This window comes from Adiantum capillus-veneris, chromosome 27 (assembly GCF_014529385.1).
Source record: "Adiantum capillus-veneris isolate H3 chromosome 27, ASM1452938v2, whole genome shotgun sequence".
Taxonomy (NCBI): domain Eukaryota; kingdom Viridiplantae; phylum Streptophyta; class Polypodiopsida; order Polypodiales; family Pteridaceae; genus Adiantum; species Adiantum capillus-veneris.
The window spans coordinates 117,308,120-117,326,805 of record NC_140957.1 but is presented as its reverse complement, the minus strand read 5'-3'; the positions used below and the strand labels follow the sequence as shown (position 1 = coordinate 117,326,805).

General features: G+C 43.5%; 2 protein-coding genes across 3 annotated transcripts in view; both read right to left on the bottom strand.

Moving 5' to 3' along the window:
* Positions 1 to 692: 692 nt before the first annotated feature.
* Positions 693 to 18,686, bottom strand: part of LOC147422629 (uncharacterized) — a 94,198-nt gene continuing 76,204 nt past the window's right edge. The window contains exon 2 of one of the 2 annotated variants that reach the window (XM_086503721.1): positions 693 to 1,462. The gene's annotated coding sequence lies outside the window, so the exon portion shown is untranslated. Of the gene's footprint in view, positions 1,463 to 7,657; positions 16,594 to 18,686 lie in introns of those variants that run through there. The other variant, XM_086503722.1, reaches the window with a different exon arrangement.
* Positions 1,469 to 7,515, bottom strand: LOC147422630 (uncharacterized). The gene is made up of 2 exons (XM_086503720.1): positions 2,917 to 7,515; positions 1,469 to 2,845 (listed from the first exon to the last, which is right to left on the bottom strand). The coding sequence occupies exon 1, from the start codon at positions 6,407 to 6,409 to the stop codon at positions 5,174 to 5,176; it is 1,236 nt and encodes a 411-aa protein (XP_086359846.1). The 5' UTR covers positions 6,410 to 7,515; the 3' UTR covers positions 1,469 to 2,845; positions 2,917 to 5,173.

Sequence of the window (18,686 nt, the reverse complement as noted above, 5' to 3'; positions counted from 1 at the left end):
GGACACAAGCTACACTAAGATAGTGAGGCAACTTTGCGTCGAGCAAAACCTCTAAGAACACCCAACATAGAAAATTTACAATAATGCTAAATGTGAGTTTTCTCCTTCAAAGATTGATGCAACAAAGCAACTTGCACTAAGTGACGCTTCCAAAGAGCACAAAAACATAAACAACATGGGTGAAGCTTGTGCAACAAAGAGGCTGCCATTGAACTCGAGTGTTTGCCCACAATTGTGCCCAAGTATGCTTAGTCGTGACTCCATTTGATCTAATTGCACCCAGTTCAACTCTATTGTACCTCTGTACTCAATTGACCTTTAAATGACAGTTTGGTGAAGTTGGTGCCAATGAAATGGTAGAAATGCATCCAGTTAGGTCTTAGATGCATGCAAGTGTGTCCCTTAGTGCACTCAATATGAATATTAGAACCCATTGCACACATACAAACCCTGCAGTTACATACTTGCACCAAATAGAACCTTCATTTGGTCTAGTACAGTGTAATCAAAGACCATAAAAGTGTGCTTGGATGCAAAATAAACACAATTCAACTTATTGGTCTTTTGTCTTGAGTACTCGTGTGTATGTGTGTGTGTGTGTGTGTTTGGTGGGGGGGGGGGGGGGGGGGGGGGGGGGGTTGCACACATTGGTGAGATCTCCTACATTTTAAATTTTAATATGGAGATCAATATGTCGTAGAAATGTGCAAATTGATAGGGCATGCCACCAAGAATACAGAAGGAGCCCCGTTATTGTTCATCATCTATCTTTCATCCTCAAGAGAATCTCTAGCTACATAACTATCAGCTCTCAAAACTCATCCACCTTTACCAATATAATTGTTGTGAACTGTATACATGGCATATATTATTTTTCTTACCTCAAGATTGAAGGCATGAAACTCTTAACATGAGCCTTAGATACAGCTATTTATTGTACCATCTAATGAATCATCTTCAACATCATCACCATCATCAACTCAGCACTTTCATATTGAATAAGGTGTTGCAATCTTGAATCTTAGTTGAAGTTCCTTCCACAGGTTTTGAGCTTGCATCACTTTTGTTGGACCTTACGAGGCATGAGTGATGATCTGACAAATGCCACTCTAGATTGGTTGGATGAAGCTCAAAGAAAGTAGTCTTCTGGTCTTCTGTCTCAAGTCGGGGAGGGGGGCTAACAAATGCTTCTTGCTGCTGACTTGGCAGGTTCTTACTGCAACAGCGTCATCTCTATGCTGAGGTGGCAATGACATTGACAGGTTCGAGTTCTGTATGCTCAGGTGGCGAGCGATGACTTCGCCTATTCACATTGGATGATGGCTGTGTTAATCCCAACTGCTGACTTGGCGAGCATCCGGCGGCTACAAGCCTTTCTTCCGGCCAAGAATGTCCGGTAGATGGACGGCTCAGAGTGCATGCCCCCCGGCGCCCGACCTTGACGGGACTGAAACTTGGATCACTTAAAAGAACAGCACAATCACATGTTACACAAAGAAGGTGGAATTTCCCCTCAGAAAGTATTGAACCCTGGAATAGGCACCCTTGGCAGCATTTTATTACTGTAAATGCTTATTACATGTGGATTACCCAAAAGCCACTAACTGAAAATTATAACATCTAACTAAAAGCAATCGTCCAAGAGGAGAAAAAGCAAAACGCAGAAATATGTGAGAATTTTTGTTTTTGAGTTTATTTAAATATGTGATTGCCCAAAAGCCACTAATAAAAAGATAAAGCATCTACTTTAAAAGCCTGAGAGGCTTTAGGCATAAGATCAGCAAAAAGCAATGATTGTAAAGGGAAAAATGCATAACACAAAGATATGTGCAGGTACTTGCACGCGGTAAATGCCACATCGACAATATACAACCTGCCACATCAACACTTTGCCACATGTCAATTTGGTGACATACCCCCTCTGAAAAGACAAGGAATTGCCCTCGATAACACCTCACATCGACCTTCAGTAGACATTGATATCATGCAGCAAAGTTTACAGCTATCTAACCATTACATTTTGGTCTAACCTTTCACATTTGACTCATCCAGATTGGAACAGTTTTTCACTGGCCATTTATCACAGATATATCCACCTTTCACAAAACTCATCAAGATGTTCCGGATGCACTATAATTAATCAGAGATGCAATGCTACGGACATTCATCTCCAATAGAGCTCCCATGGGCAGAGTACCACCACCCGAGAACCTCGGGTGCGCTAAAAGGTACAACCATGACTAGTATGTTTACACACGTGATAATCTGTTCACAGAAGCATGGAGTGTTCCCCACTACGCACTGCACCAAACCAATCGTTGTATGCCAACCTGCCTGAGGCTTTTCCATGGAAGCTCTAAACCAAAGGTCACAAGGTATAAATGTCAAACCTGAGGGGTGGGTCACCCTCTCCTCCATCCGGCACATTTTAGTTTATCACCACTTGGCCCACCTCCAAATAATTCAGAGACGTCTTCCCTTTTACTTTCTTCTCTTTGCTGATACCTAATGGAGTGTATCACTACTTCACTCTCTAAAGACCACTCATGGGATGTTTCTTAATGAGGTCAGAGTCGTTCTTTGAACCAAGCAAAAATCTGTCCAATAATTTATCCTGTTCAGACCAGGTTGGATTGTTACAAGAGGATGTGTTCCCCCTTAATCTCCGTTAATGGACACTCAAATGACTTGAACACCACATTGGGAACACTTGCAATGCTTGTACGGCTCACTCCTTTGCTTGGACAAAGTCTACTCAGAGTTCTTGCTTTGATTTAAGATCATGTTTCCACGGAGAACAGATATGCATCTGGTAGATCATCGTCTACCCCTTTCGATGGTTCTCCTGAAAACAAGAACGTATCCATCATATGCATGCCCCACCATGTGCATAATAGCTAGTTTGATATAACCAACCTTTGTCGTCCTTGAGACTACAATAAAGCCTCCTTCAAAAACGGCGTCTTGAGGGTCCAAAACGGAAACGGCTTTTCGAGGGCCCGAAACGGAACAAAAGAAACTCCGTTTCGGACAATTTATAGATGCCTAAATGTCACGTAACACATCTAACCCTATGTGCCCGTGGACAAGCTACAGCATGACCAGGATTCAGTTCAATCAAGTCAATCTAGAATAGAAAGTGATCTGGCACTTTTGTGAGTCTGTTCGCAGACCGTGCATGTCTAGACACTTAGATTAGATGCATATCCTCTAGTTGCACACAACATGATCATCAGATTACCATCAGGAGCATTTTCCAGTGCATTACACCTATTTTCCCTATTTTTGACATTTTTCACTTATTATTTTTAAGTGACTTTTGTTAGGAACTGGGTAGAGCAATTTGCCTAAGATAATATATAAGGAAACCAAAGCTAGCACTTTCTGGCAGAAGAGGCAGCAAGAACTTCGGTTCAATAGGCACCTTCTCAGCAAGACCCCAGCAGGCCTAGCGCCTTTGCAACACAGTAGCAAGGACCTAGCGTTTTGCAACCACAGATCAGCCCTTGGCGTTTTTGTATGGTAGATCAGCCTCGACGACCACAAGACACAACATATCATCCCGATAGCAGATTCCCCAGCGACACCAGAGTACAGATCAGCCCTAGCGTTAGTGGTTTGCACCAACAGACTCACAGCGTTTTTGCAGCAGGAACCATTTTCAGCCCTAGCGTTTTTGCATCAGCCTCGTATCTCAGCGTTTTTGCAGATCTTCGCGACAAGACCTCAGTAAGCATTAGCGTTTTCAGTTTTCGGCAGTCAGACATCGCAGTAGAAGTCCCGAACCTCGCAGATCTCACCTTCCCGCAGCAGATCCTCGCCGCACGGTCAGATCCATCAAAGTTTGCAGATTCAGCCCGGAAAACGCAGATTTCAGCATCTGCGTTTTCAGTGCGCCCTCGTTGCATCGTCGTCGTCGACATCGTCACCGACATAGAGTCGGAATTCAGCATATAAAGATTTGCAGATTTCAGCCATTAGCATTTTCAAATTCCAGCCCGTCTCGTCGTGTAAGGTGCAGTGGAACGAATCTTGTATTTTCTCAAGATTAGTGATCTTTATTGCTAAGGTTCCTTTTAGTTCTTAGGGAAGGAGAGAGCCTTCCGTCTTATGGAGAGTGCTATGATCACGAACAAAGTGAGTGGATATTGTGCGTGCAAGTGAATGAGACTGAGAGAAGGAGAGAGAAAAGATACGACACCGAGAGGTTGTAAACCCTCCTCCGAAGGCCCCACTCTCGTCGGCGAGAGTGGTCTACTTTGATTGCACAATGGTGTACAATGCGTATGCAATGGACTGATGCAGCTTGGACTATGCCGATGACGACGACGGTGACTTGATGGCTGAAATCTAAGATCTTCTAACTGCTGAAATTCGGGACTATTTCGGTGGCTGAAAATGACTGTTTTGGCTGCGTTTTTATGGCTGAAAATGGGGGAACATCTGCAACCATCTTGGGGGCTGATCTGCTACTGTGTCATAGGCTGAAACACTGTGGTTCTGATGCGGTAACGGGCTGAAACTGAAAACGCTGATAGGTCTTGCTGCTAGCCAAAAACGCTAGGCTGATCTGCATCTGCAATCCAAAAACGCTGAGATGGCTGAATTGTGGAAACGCTAGCAAATGGAGTTTGATGGCGATACTGGGGATCTGCAACGGCTAGGATGCGGAGGTTGATGACGAGGGTCTGCAAATGAGAAAACGCCAATGGTGGGAACTGGCCCGGCGAGGATGGAATCCAAAAACGTTGGGGGTGCTATGGGGTACTGCTGAGAAGTTGCCTGTTGAGTGGGAGCTCCTGTTGCCTCTTCTGCCAGAAAGTGCTAACTTGGGTTTGCTTATATATTAACTTAGCAAAATTGCCCTACCTACTTTTGTTGGAAAGTCGCTTAAAAATAATAAGTGAAAATAACCAAAAATAGGGAACATAGGCTAAATGCACTAGAAAATTCCCCTGACTAAATCTGATGGATCCTGAAGGGAATACTGATGATCATGCAGTGTGCAACCGGAGGATATGCATCTATGCTAAGTGACTGGGCATGCACGGTCTATGAATAGACTCACAAAAGTGTCAGATCACTGCTAATCTAAACTGACTGAACCCTGATGTGGTGTAGCTTGTCCATGGACACATAGGGTTGGGATGTGTCACGTGACATCCCCTCCTTTTCAAAGTGAGGTACTCATACCAAACTGTATGGCGTCGAGGGAGATCGCCAACAGCATCCAGAATCCTGGAAGGGACTCTTCGCCGGCCCACTCTGATGTGTGGGTCGTGCGGTACTTGAACTTCATAAAGGTCTGCAACGCTTGCTTCTTTGGGCCGCGCCGAAAGCGACTCAAAGTCTTATGTGGCTCCTTTGATGATTCAACTTCGTCTAGAGTCCTGCTTCTTTCGTCTTCAAGAATCTCCATGGCTAAAAATTCCTGAAACCATCTCCAACACAAAACCATGAACATACCCATTCCATGTAAAGTGAAGGAAAAAAATCGTGTCTTCTCTAAAGACTGTGTATGCAATGTAGATGAACATAGAGACGGAGTGACAACCCATTCATCAAACACATGCAAACAATGCGATCGAATTTTTTCTGTTTGATCGAAATCAATCAACTGTGGCAAATCACAATGGAAATGCCCATGCTTGGTGCTCATACTATCATGTGCTCGTTCAAAAACTGTGTCATGCCAAGGAAGAGACATGGAATGTGTCTTCCTGACATACAAACTTTGCATACATTCGTGCTCATCCATGAGAGAAACGTGCTCAACATACAATATGTCATGCCTAGGAAAAGGGATCACATAACGATGCAGACTAAAATACAGGAAACGATCACGAATGAAACACTCGAACAATGCATGTGTATCAATCATGCGAACACATAATACTTCCTGTGAGGGTTCTTTGGACCTAGGCTCGAGAGCCAAGATCGATCCTTCCTGAATGATCGAATCCTCCTGTGGAGGTTCTTTAGACCTCGGCTCAAAAGCCAAGATCGGTTCTTCGTGATTGATCGAATCTACAACGAGGTTAGCTTCGCTAGAAAAAGCATCCACTAACACATCATCCTTGGGAACAATCACATCATCTTCATGCAAATCATCATGCTTGTCTTTTTCATCCAAATCATCATGCAAATCCTTATCCTTCAAATCATCATGCTTCTCATAATCATGCAAATCCTGTGTATCATGCTTTGGAGAAGAAGAGACTGAGAGAGTCTCCTTCTCCTGACTCCTTTCAACCTTGACCTGCATATTAGCAATGAGAGATGGAGAAGGAGCAGTGTCCACTCCATGAAAGACAATGGGAGAATCACTTTTGGCATTGAGAGTGAAAGTGTTAGCCTCCCAATCAATGAGAGGGTTCAATTCACGAAACCATTTCATGCCTAAAATCATATCAGAGGAGAAACAACAAATCTTCTAGTGAAGGCAGTCTCGTGAATTGCAAACAACACATCAAGGCACTCCTCCGTGATGAGAGTGTCCATACAGGGACGAAAGCCAGAGACCTCAATAGGAGATCTCGGACGTTCTTTAGATTCATTCGATTCAAGCTTAGGACATGTTCTTTTTATGTGACCCTTAATGTGACAATGAAAACGACCTTCCTTAGAATAAGTGCTTTGTTCTTCCGACGTGATGTATCCTCCTACAATTCCTTGTGCTACCTTTTCATCCGGAGTAAGCTTAGGTTTAGCACTTGTGTTAGCCTTACCCTTAGATTCATTGGAAGAATTCTTTGATGAGATACTGTTGGAAGATTGGTTAGAAGAGTAAGGGATATTGTTGGAAGATTGGGCCTTCGGAGGAGGGTTTGACAACATTCTGGTGTCGTATTCTTCTCTCTCTATCTCTCAATCTCAGCACCTTCATTCACAGTGTTCACCACTTTGTTTGTGTCCATTGCACTCTCTCACTAAAGGAACGGAAGGCTCTCCCTTCCGTAAGTAAAAAGGAACCCTTGAGCACAGTTCGGAGCACTCATCTTGAGCAAAGTTCAACGTTCACTTCCGCTGCACCTTACACTACAAGAAGAAAATATCAAATTCTGACATACCTTATTCACAGTCAACAATTTCATATGTATGTACCATGTGAGATTTATCTTGGTTTGAAAATTGTCTATAAAGTTGAAGGTTTCTGGTTTGAAAACCGTCTATGAAGTTGTAGGTGTTTGGTTTTGAAGATATAAGTTTGAGCTTTTGAATTAGGACTTGTCACATGAACAATGATTGATCCACCTATTCTCCTAGGCTACTTGTTTCATGTTACTTCTGAAAAACTGAGAAGCATTTCTGAACTGTTTCGGCCTCGGGCAAAACTCCAAAACACCGGTTTTTCTGTTTCCGTTTCTGCCGTTTCCGTTTCGGGTGGTGACTATGGCCTCCTTAACCTTGGTAAACAATATGGCTAGATCCTATACAAAATAATCAGCCTCAAAGATCTTATCCCTAGTAGGCAAAACCTTGTTGCCACCCTCAACGATCTCAAACTGTGTCCTACCAGTCGACGTTATGTACAAAAATGTTGTATGAAAAGTTGCAAACTCCACCAATGGCAAATACTCCTCCCACATAGACTTAATGTCACATAAATAACACTTGAACCAAATCATGAACTGCGTTCACTGTCACAAACTGCTGACGTGTCAAAGCCCTGGAGAAGGGAGTCAACTTGCAGATGTCGGCCGAGGGGCCTAAACCCTAAGAGAACAAGTAACAGAAGAAGAAACCAACTTATGCGGACCCCGTCCGATGGGGCCCCAGTGACATAAAGGAAGTAAAATAAAGCAGGATATTTCTTTTTATATTAATCAGATCAAAGTACAAGAGAGTGGCTAGGGTTTCACTCTCAGACTCTGCGTCCAGATGCTCTGAGAAGTGAAGCCCTCACCACTTATTTTTCAGATTACATGGCATGCCTGAGACAATTGTCTCCGACAGAGACCTCAGATTTACAAGTTTGTTTTGGAAGGCAATTTGGGAGAACATTGGCACGCGGTTTCAATTCTCGTCATCGTTCTACTTGCAAACTGACGGGCAATCTGAGATTGCTAATTCAGTGGTTCTAGATTTATTGAAATCTTATATCTCAGATCAGAAGACTCAATGGGAAAGATATTTACCTTTGGTGGAATTTGCCTACAATAACACGATACACTCTTCGACGAGGAAGACGCCATGTGAGATTGTTGGAAGTGCTGCGAAGGTTCCATCCTTCCTGAGCACGAAAGATTAGATATTTGAAGCGGATGAATATTCGCGAGATTTGGATATGGCTTTTGCCAAGGTTCGCGAGACTTTGCAGGAGTCTCAAGAACGAGAGAAAAAGGCAGTGGATCGCCATCGTCGCGACTTGAAATTGAAGGAGGATGATTGGGTGCTCTTACGTTTTGAGAAGGCACGCCTACGAAAGGAAAAGGGAAAGGAGAGGCTTTTTCCAAAGCTTAGTATGCGATACTACGGACCTTTCCAGATTATTGAAAAGATAAATGATGCCTCCTTCCGATTGAAACTGCCAGATACTTGGAGGATTCACAATGCATTGCATGTGTGAGTCTCTTGAAACCTGTTAAGGGTGATGTGCCTGATGATGGGGAGCCTGATGAGCAACCCGTAGTGGAAGAAAACGAGGAGACCCTTGTTCCTGAACAGATTTTGCCACATACGGATACAAAGAAAGGTAAAGTCCGAAGGCGGTTCTTGGTTAAGTTCAAGAACTTTCCTGCATTTGATGCGAAGTGGATGGAGGAGGAGGACCTAGCAGATACTCCTCGGATTGTGAAACTTTACCTCGATGTTTTGGTTTAGCATAGTCTACTCCAAACGGAACCCAGAAATTCAGCTTGGCCGAAGATATGGTGCAGTGGGATGCACAGGAGGGAAGTTACTCCGCTCCTTTGTCAATAGATGCCTTGATTTTGATCCTAAAGTCACTGATGTCTCTTTGAGCTTCATGGATACTGAGAGCGGACAGTATTCTGCTGGATGACTTTATGAAATGGAATTCCTGATAATGATACTGATTTGTTCTTGACTTCTTGTGAGTGCAGGAACTGATAGCCGAAATGACTGCAGCATTTTGGTCTGATTGATCTCGAATAGACATGGTTGCAATAGGGGTTAGTCAATCAGACATCGATGAGGTCCCGATTGGACCTAGATGTGATTGCTAGCTACATTGCCAATAAATCATGGTCTAAGATCCGAATGAATGTTGAATGTCATGTGATGTCCTGTGATGTCTGGTGATGTCGTGTGATGTGACTGTCGATTTTGTACATGTGCTAGATGTGTGTTCCTAGTACGTAGGTACTAACAATCATTGTCTGCTAAGACGGTTTATGGCTTTTGTCGGTTTTGCAGGCATAATCGCGGTCGATTACAATGCTTTCAAGAGGGGGGTATGTCACAAAGTGATGACGTGGCGAACAGCAAAAACCCTAATTTCTGGAAATTGCGGAGACTGAAAAAAAAATAATAATAAATTTTTTTTTAAATGATGAGTGACGCGAATTTCGCTTTTGAAGAGAATGCTTTTTTTTAACAAAAAAAAAAGGAGAACTTGAGAGAGAAGCTTTTGAGCTCTTATGCTTTTTATTTTAAAAGCTTTTGGGGCTCTGCTTTTGGGCATCCCTTGTATCTTTAAATAAGTGGTGAGGGCTTCACTTCTCAGAGCATCTGGACGCAGAGTCTGAGAGTGAAACCCTAGCCACTCTCTTGTACTTTGATCTGATTAATATAAAAAGAAATACCGAAAGGGGCGCCAGTGTTTGGGGCCAATATCTCTAGGCACCGAACTCCGCCGGGCCAGTGCAAATCTATTGTGATCTGTGAATTGTTTTGAAGTGGTTATTTGGTGTTATCGCGGTTGATTCTTGACTTGGAGTGTCCAAGTCTGTTACAGATCTTCGGATGACCAAGGGAGATACTTTGGATATTTATTGCGAGAGATTTTGGGATGCTTTTCTCCCGCCTCTTCTTTTAAAAAGATCACTTTTAAGCAGCCAATTGAACGATTTTGTTGTGGACTTCCCAAAGAGATACAAGATTATTGCTCATTACAAAGGTCCAAGTCCATACAACAGCTGATGGAACATGCTAAGTAAGGGTTTGCTATGTATTCGGATAATCTGACTTATCCAACTGACCAAATTTTGACACCAAGGACCACACAAAATTCGACAAAGGGTAGCAATAGACGAGGGAAGTTTCAAAAAAAGAAAGATATACGTCTCCGATTGACAAAGGAACAGAAATCAAAGTACCTCAAAACAGAAAAGTGTTGATTACCCAGGTTGCCCCAAAAAGGCACCCAGAGGACAATCAGAAGATAGGCCAGAGAGTTCTAGGGCAACCGCAAAACGCGGAGGAAAGGAAAGATGAAAGACGGAACTAGTACCCGATTGTGTGGGGACCGACTTGGAGCAGATAAATAAAAGCATTTAACTTTGCCGCCCATGGGGCAAAGTACGAGATCAAGAAGCCCTCATTTTCTTTGACGTAGGAGCCAAGGCCAATTTTATTTCACTCGAATTGGCGGCTCGACTTGGAATTACGCCCGAGCAAATGGGGCCACAGCTAGAGGCTCTTCTAGGGCACCCAGACGAAATGTTGCCATTACACCTGTCATTGGCAAACTTCGTTTGCATTGTCAGGGGTATTTAGGGCACGGGGACTTTTACATCATGCCTTTGGAAGGGTGTGAAGTCCTCCTAGGAATCCCTTGGTTCCACAAGAACAGTACCCTGGTCAATTATAGGGCTAGGAAAGCTACTTTAAAGAATGAGAAGGGCCGAGAGATTGTACTTGATGTAAAGCTGAAGGGCGAGTCTGTCCCACTTGTATCAGCTTCAGCTATTTCCAAATTAATGAAATTCAATCTTTTTGTTTACTTGATCTTCTTGAAAGAAGAGAATGATGAACAAAGGTCAAAATATGTCTAATTTGGAAAAGGAACGACAAGAATTTCTACACGCACAAGCTAACTGTTTCTCTCAAGGCCTACCAGGCGCGTTACCTTGTCACAAACTGGTGACGTGGCTAACCCCGGACACACACAGACATTGCCCGGAAATCGCGCCGCGATTTGCGCAGACACGTGGTAGCTGTACGGACCCGTAGATTACGCTGACAGTGCTGACGTGGCATTCTGTACAAAATTTACGTAAAACGCGCTGGCTGAATTTTTATGGCAGCCTGGGCCTATTGCTTTTAAAAAGCTTTTGAGTTTAATGCTTTTGGAGCTCTGCTCTTGGGCATCCCTTGTACCTTTATATAAGTGGGCAAGGCCTCACTTCTCAGAGCATCTAGACGCAGAGTCTGAGAGTGAGCACCTACCCGCTCTCTTGTACTTTGAGCACAGATTAATACAAAAAGAAATACCGAAAGGGGCGCCAGTTTTTGGGGCCAATACCTCTGGACACGGAACTACGCCGGGCCGTGTCAATTTTGTGGACTGATTTGAAGTGAATTTCTGTGGTGTCGCGGTAGAATCTTGACTTGGGGTGTCCAAGTTTGTTACAGTGGTATCAGAGCGCGGGCGATTTCTCTTCTACCGGGAAATCCGATCCTTTTCTCGCGGCACTTATGGATTCCAACAAGAAACAGTCGACTTCTTCTGCATCTACGAATGCGGGAGGAGATCACGAAGAAGATTCTCATGAGCAAACAGAGGAAGAGTATGGCCCACCTCGGCCTATTCAGTCTGAGATTGAAGAGATGGAACGTCGACAATTGGTTGACGAGGCAACAAAGTAGATGACTAAAATTGCGAAGGATCCAAAATTTGCAAAAATTGTCTCAGCAATCCCTCGCAGAAGTACATACCTAGTGGTAGAAGGCCACAAAGCCACCCATCAAACCAGCAATCAAGAAACCTTCTTCTCCAAGGATGTTTATAGAGCAAGAATTACAAGAGGTAGTTCAGACACAGATCAGTCGGCTTTTGGACGCAAACAACAAACCCAAAAAGCACGAAAAAGAGTACAAGAAAGGGACTGACTTCCCAGGTTATTTGGGTCGTCAATCTTCTTTTGCATTGGCAAGAAAGCAGAAGAAGCGTGTACGATTTGAAGGACTACCCAGTTTTTCTTCTGCTTCTTCTTCTTCTTCTGACAATTCTTCTAGCTCTTCTGACTCGAGCGAAAAAGACAGAAAAGGCAAAAAGCAAAGCTTCGGAAAGGGAAAGAAAAAGGCAAAGAAGCCTAAATTTCACCCAGTTTCTAACAGTTCTACAGAGGAGTCATCCTCAAATAGTTCGGACTCTGATGATCACATGTTTTATGCAAAGAAGAAGCATTTTTACAAAGCCAACCAATATGACTTCCTCGAAGATAAAAGCAAGAAAGTAAAAGAATTCAAAGAAGGTGGACAATCAATTAAGTTTGACTCTTTTTAAGAATTCCGAGATGCTCCGAGGGCTTTCGCCTTCCTACAACAGTTTAACATAGCTTTCTCTATAGGGCATTACTCAGAGCACTCCAAGATTAGGAGGGCTACATCCTTCTTCAAGGGAAATGCTCGAACATGGTGGTCCACACTTCTTCTAAGGAAGGAAGCTCCAGTTAAATGGTTGAATTCAAAAGGCTTTTTATTTCTTCTTGGCTGACTCGAGAGTACGAACGAGATATACGAACTGCTTGGAATCATCTTCGGATGACCAAGGGAGATTCTCTGGACACTTGTTGCGAGAGATTTTGGAACTCTTTTCTACTAGCCTCTTCATTTAAGAAGGTCTTGTTTAAAGAACAGATTAGGCGGTTTTGCTGTGGACTTCCTACAGAGATCCGAGACTACTGCTTGGAACAAAAGTCAAATTCTATTCAAGAATTGATGGGTCATGCGAAACGGGGTTTTGCAATACATTCGGGCAATTTGACTTACCCACTGATGAGATCTTGACTCAGAGAACCCAACAGACTTCTAACAATGAAAGTAGAAAGAGAAAGAGTTCCCAAGAAAAGAAAGACAAGCATTCACTAGCCCGGCTCACTCGAGAGAGGGCCAATTACATCAAAGAGGGGAAGTGTTTTGTATGGAGGGAACATGGGCACGTCTCCACGAAGTGCTCTAAAAAGGTATAGCAAGAACATAATGAAGACAGGCCAGAGAGTTCGAGAGCAACTGAGGAACGTGGCAGAAAAGGCAAGATGAAAGCAGGACTGGTTCCAGATTGCATGGGTACTGACCCAAGCACGATTGATGAAAGTACAGAACTTTGTCGGCTTGGGGCAAAGTGAAAGATCAAGAAGCACTGATTTTCTTTGATGGAGGAGCCAAGGCCAACTTCATTTCACCTAAATTGGCGGCACGACTCGAGATTACACCCGATCGGATGGGACCACAAGCAGAGGCAGTTCTAGTGGCACCCGGACGGGACATAGCCCTTACACCTGCAATTGGCAAACTTCGGTTGCATTGTCAGGGGTGTTTGGGGCACGAGGACTTTTACATAATGCCCTTGGAAGGTTGTGATGAGTCCCTTGGTACCATAAGAACAACGCCGTGGTTGATTATCAGGCGAAGAAAGCGACATTGACAAATGAAAAGGGCCGAAAAATTGTACTTGATGTGCAATTGAAGGGCGAGTCTGTCCCTATTGTATCGGCTTCGGTCGTTTCCAAATTAATGAAATCCAATCTGTTTCTTTACTCGATCTATTTGAAAGAGTTAAATGATGAACACATGACGAATATGTTTGAACTTGATAAAGAACGCCAAGATTTTCTCCATTATCATGCTGATTGCTTTTCTAAGGGCCTGCCAGGTGAGTTGCCACCATCTCGTCCTGAGGATCATACTATTGATCTGATACCTAGAAGCATACCACCGAACCGGCCACCCTACCGTGTGAGCAGAGCCCAAAATGAAGAGATTATGAACCAAGTGAAAGACCTCTTGGAAAAGGGTCTTATCCAGCCGAGTACTTCACTCTACTGCTCTTCGGTGTCGTTGGTTTTAAAGAAAGACGGATCTTGGAAAATATGCATTAATTATAGAGCTCTGAATAAAATCACCATCAAGAACAAATTTCCAATTCCGAGGATCGATGATATTCTTGACAGATTACAGGGATCCTCTTGTTTCAGCAGGATTGATTTCAAAAGCGGATACCATCAGATCCGAATCGCACCGAGAGATGTCTACAAGACAGGTTTTCGGACGAGCTTCGGTTTATATGAATTTTTGGTGATGTCTTTCGGCCTTACCAATGCTCCAACGACTTTCAATTGAATGGTGGATAGGATTTTCAGAGAGTACAGATCTTTTGTTGGCACTTTCTTTGATGACATTATAGTCTTCTCCAAGGATGAGACAGAACATAGACAACATCTGCTAGAGATCTTTCAGGCATTACGAGATCACAAGTTAGTAATCAATGCCAAGAAAAGTGAATTTTTCTTACCAGAGATACACTTTCTGGGACACATCATCTCAGCAACACGATGTTAGGTGCAGCGGAATGAATGTTTGCGCTTTGCTCAAGATGAGTACTCCGAACTGTGCTCAAGGTTCCTTTTGTTCTTTTGGAAGGTAGAGCCTTCCGTTCTTAATGAGAGAATGCTATGATTACAAACAAAGTGAATGGACACTGTGCGAGCAAGTGTATGAGATTGAGAGATAGAGAGAGAAGAGAGATACGACACCAGCGACGTTGTAAAACCCTCCTCCGAAGGCCCCCACTCTCGTCGGCGAGAGTGGTCTACTATTGATTGCACAATCTGGTACAAACTGAATGCATGAGACTGATGCAAGTCTAGGCTATGTCGACGATGACGACGGTGATGACGAAGTCGACCTAAGGGCTGAAATCTGCAATCTTTCTACTGCTGTCCAAAAACGCTATGGGCTGAAATCTGTGACTAGTCCAAAAACGCTGATTTGGGGGCTGTTTTCTGTGGGTCTTTGTCGCTGAAAATCTGCAGGTTTCGGGCTGAAAACACGGATTCTTAAGGGCTGAAAACTCAGGTTCTTACCGGGCTGAATCTGCTACTTCTTTAGGGCTGAATCTCGATGGTCTTCTACTGCTGAAAATGGCGATGTCTGAGATCTACAAAAGCTGAGGTTTTCAAAAACGCTAGGGCTGCATTTCTCTGCAAAAACGCTAGGAATGCTGAGTTCCCAAAAACGCTAGGGAAGGTCTTCTACTGACGAGGATGCTGATGCAAAAATGCTAGGCACTGAGGCTTGGTTTTGGCGATGGTGCAGATCTTGAAAACGCTAGGCAATGGCTGATGAAGAAAACGCTAAGGGAGGTTCTTCTTGCTTGGAGGAAATCCACCAAGGGTCTTGTTGCAGAAGTTGCCTGCTGAGCTTGGCTCCTGTTGCCTCTTCTACCATTTAGTGCTAACTTTGGTTTGCTTATATATTTTCTTACCCAAATTGCCCTACCTACTTTTGTTGGAAAGTCACTTAAAAATAATAAGTGAAAAATGTCAAAAATAGGGAAAATAGGTTAAATGCACTGGAAAATTCCCTTAATGGAATCTGATGGATTCGGGTGGAAATACTGATAATCATGCTATGTGCAACCAAAGGATATGCATCTACACTAAGTGCCTGGACATGCACGGTCTACGAATAGACTCACAAAAGTGTCAGATCGCTTCTAAATCTAGACTGACTGGACTGACTGAACCCTTGTCGTGTTGTAGCTTGTGCACGGACACATAGGGTTGGATGTGTCACGTGACATCCCATCCTTTTCAAAGTGAGGTATTGGTACCGAACTGTATGGCGTCGAGGGAGATCGCCAATAGCATCCGGAATCCTGGAAGGGACTCTTCGTCGGCCCACTCTGATGTGTGGGTCGTGCGGTACTTAAACTTCATAAAGGTCTGCAATGCTTGCTTCTTTGGGCCGCGCCAAAAACGACACAAAGTCTTTTGAATCTCCTTTCTTGCTTCAACTTCGTCTAGAGTCATGCTTCTTTCTTTCTTCAAGAATCTCCATGGCTGAAAATTCCTGAAACCATTTCCAACACAAAACCATGAACATACCCATTCCATGTAAAGTGAGTGGAAAAAATCTCGTCTTCCTAAAAGACTGTGCATGCAATGTAGATGAACCAATAGTTGGAGTGCTAAACCATTCAGCACACACACGCAAACAATGAGATCGAATCTCTCTTCTGATCTAAAGCAATCAACTGTGGCAATTCACAATGGAAATGCCTATGCTTGATGCTCATACTGTCATGTGCTCTTTCTACAAATGTGTCATGCCAAGGAAGAGACATGAAATGTGACTTCCTTGAATGCATACTTTTCAGCTTTTCATGAACAATCCGCATACATTCATGCTCATTCATGAGTGAAACGTGCTCAACATACAATATGTCATGTCTAGGAAAAGTAAACACATAAAGACGCGGACTAAAATACAAGAAACGATCACGAATGAAACACTAGAACAATGCGTGCGTATCAATCATGCGAGCACATAATACTTCCTGTGAGGGTTCTTTGGACCTAGGCTCGAGAGCCAAGATCAGTTCTTCTTGACTGATCGAAACTTCCTGCGGGGGTTCTTTGGACCTCAACTCGAAAGCCAAGATCGGTTCTTCGTGATTGATCGAATCTACAATGAGGTTAGCTTCGTTAGAAAAAGCATCCACTAACACATCATCCTTGTGAACAATCACATCATCTTCATGCAACTCATCATGCTTGTGAGAAATCACATCTTGATTATGCAAATCATCATGCTTGTGAGAAATCACATCTTGATCATACAAATCATCATGCTTGTCTTTATCATCCAAATCATCATGCTTATCATTGTCAATCAAATCATCATGCTTCTCATAATCATGCAAATCCTGTGTATCATGCTTTGGAGAAGAAGAGACTGAGAGAGTCTCCTTCTCATGAATCCGTTCAATCTTGTCCTGCATATTAGCAATGAGAGATGGAGAATAAACAATGTCCTCTCCATAAATGACAATGGGAGAATCACTTTTGACATTGAGAGTGAAAGCGTCAGCCTCCCAATCAATAAGAGTGTTAGCATCACGAAACCATCGAATGTCCAAAATCATATCACATCCTGAGAGAGGAGAGACAACAAATCTTCTAGGGAAGGCAGCTTGTTGAATTCCAAACAACACATCAAGGCACTCCTCCATGATGAGAGCATCCATAGCGGGAACAAAGCCAGAGACCTCGATAGGAGATCTCTGACTAACTTCTAGGCGGGCTCTCTTAACAATAGAGGGACTAATCACATCATGCATACTACTTGGGTCAAACAATATGACAAAACGCTGCCCCGTCATATAACCATAACATTTAATGAGAGAATCATCAATGGGAGGGTCATGATAAACTTGGGACACACTCGTGTTATCATTAATTGCATTGACAGAGGAAGTGGGTTCTGAGGATTCTTTAAATTCATTCGATTCAAGCTTAGGACATGTTCTTTTTATGTGACCCTTAATGTCACAATGAAAACAACGACCTTCCTTAGAATAAGTGCTTTGCTCTTCCGACGTGATGTATCCTCCTACAATTCCTTGTGCTACCTTTTCATCTGGAGTAAGCTTAGGTTTAGCAATTGTGTTAGCCTTACCCTTAGATTCATTGGAAGAATTCTTTTCTGAGAGACTGTTGGAAGATTGGTTAGAAGAGTTACCATTCTTACCGTTCTGAGAGTTCTGAGAAGTTTGCGAGGTACTTGTGGAAGTCTTGTTCTCCTTAGGCTTTCCCTTGTTTTGTGGAAGTCTTGTTCTCCTTAGGCTTTCCCTTGTTGTGCTTTATCTCCTGTGCGCAGGGTGGTCTCGTACGGTCACGTACGTTTTGTCCACGTACGAAGATGTACGGTACTCATCGAACTAGAAAATTTTATGTCGTACGACATGGTTACGTACGTTCAAAAATAAAAACATGCAATTCTTAACCCTAGATTTTAGACTTGGGACAATTAGACAATTGATTATCACATTGGACAAGAAGGCAACTTGCAAGTGCCAAGTGCCGACACTCAAGAGTTGAGAATCAAGACAATGAGACACAATGGGCAATGAGACAATGAGACAATCAAGCAATGAGAGAGAGAGAGAGAGAGAGGGAGAGGGAGAGGGAGAGGGAGGAGTCTAATGGAATCCAAAGCAATGTGTGCGTGCGTGTGTGTGTGTGTGTGAGAGAGAGAGAGAGAGAGAGAGAGAGAGAGAGAGAGAGCTCAAGGCAGAGCATGTGGGAGGGGGGGGGGGGGGGGGGGATCCTAGGATAGGTGGGAGGGATTTTATGCCAAAAGGTAACCCAAAAACCTCCCAAAAAAAAGCGCAGTCGATGGACTAAAAAACCGGTCAAACGTACTAAAAACCACCGGACCCAACGGACGCATTGACCGGACGGGACGCCACCGTACGCCTCGTTCCGTCCGACGGACAAGACCAGCCCTGCCTGTGCGAGAGCAATCGCTACCGCCTTGTTGAGATCGATTGGATCGAGCACCTCGACATCGTACTTGATATACTCGTCCAATCCATAAAGGAATGCCTCCTTGCGTTCATATTCCGACTTGCGTAATTGGGTACCTAGCTGCAAAACACGATTTGAAAAAGACATAACCAGCATACCATTTTTCTTGAAAGCGCGCCAATTGCCCTTCAATCGTACGAGGTACTGAGGTGGCATAAACCGCACCTTGAGCTTGTCTTGGAAATCAAC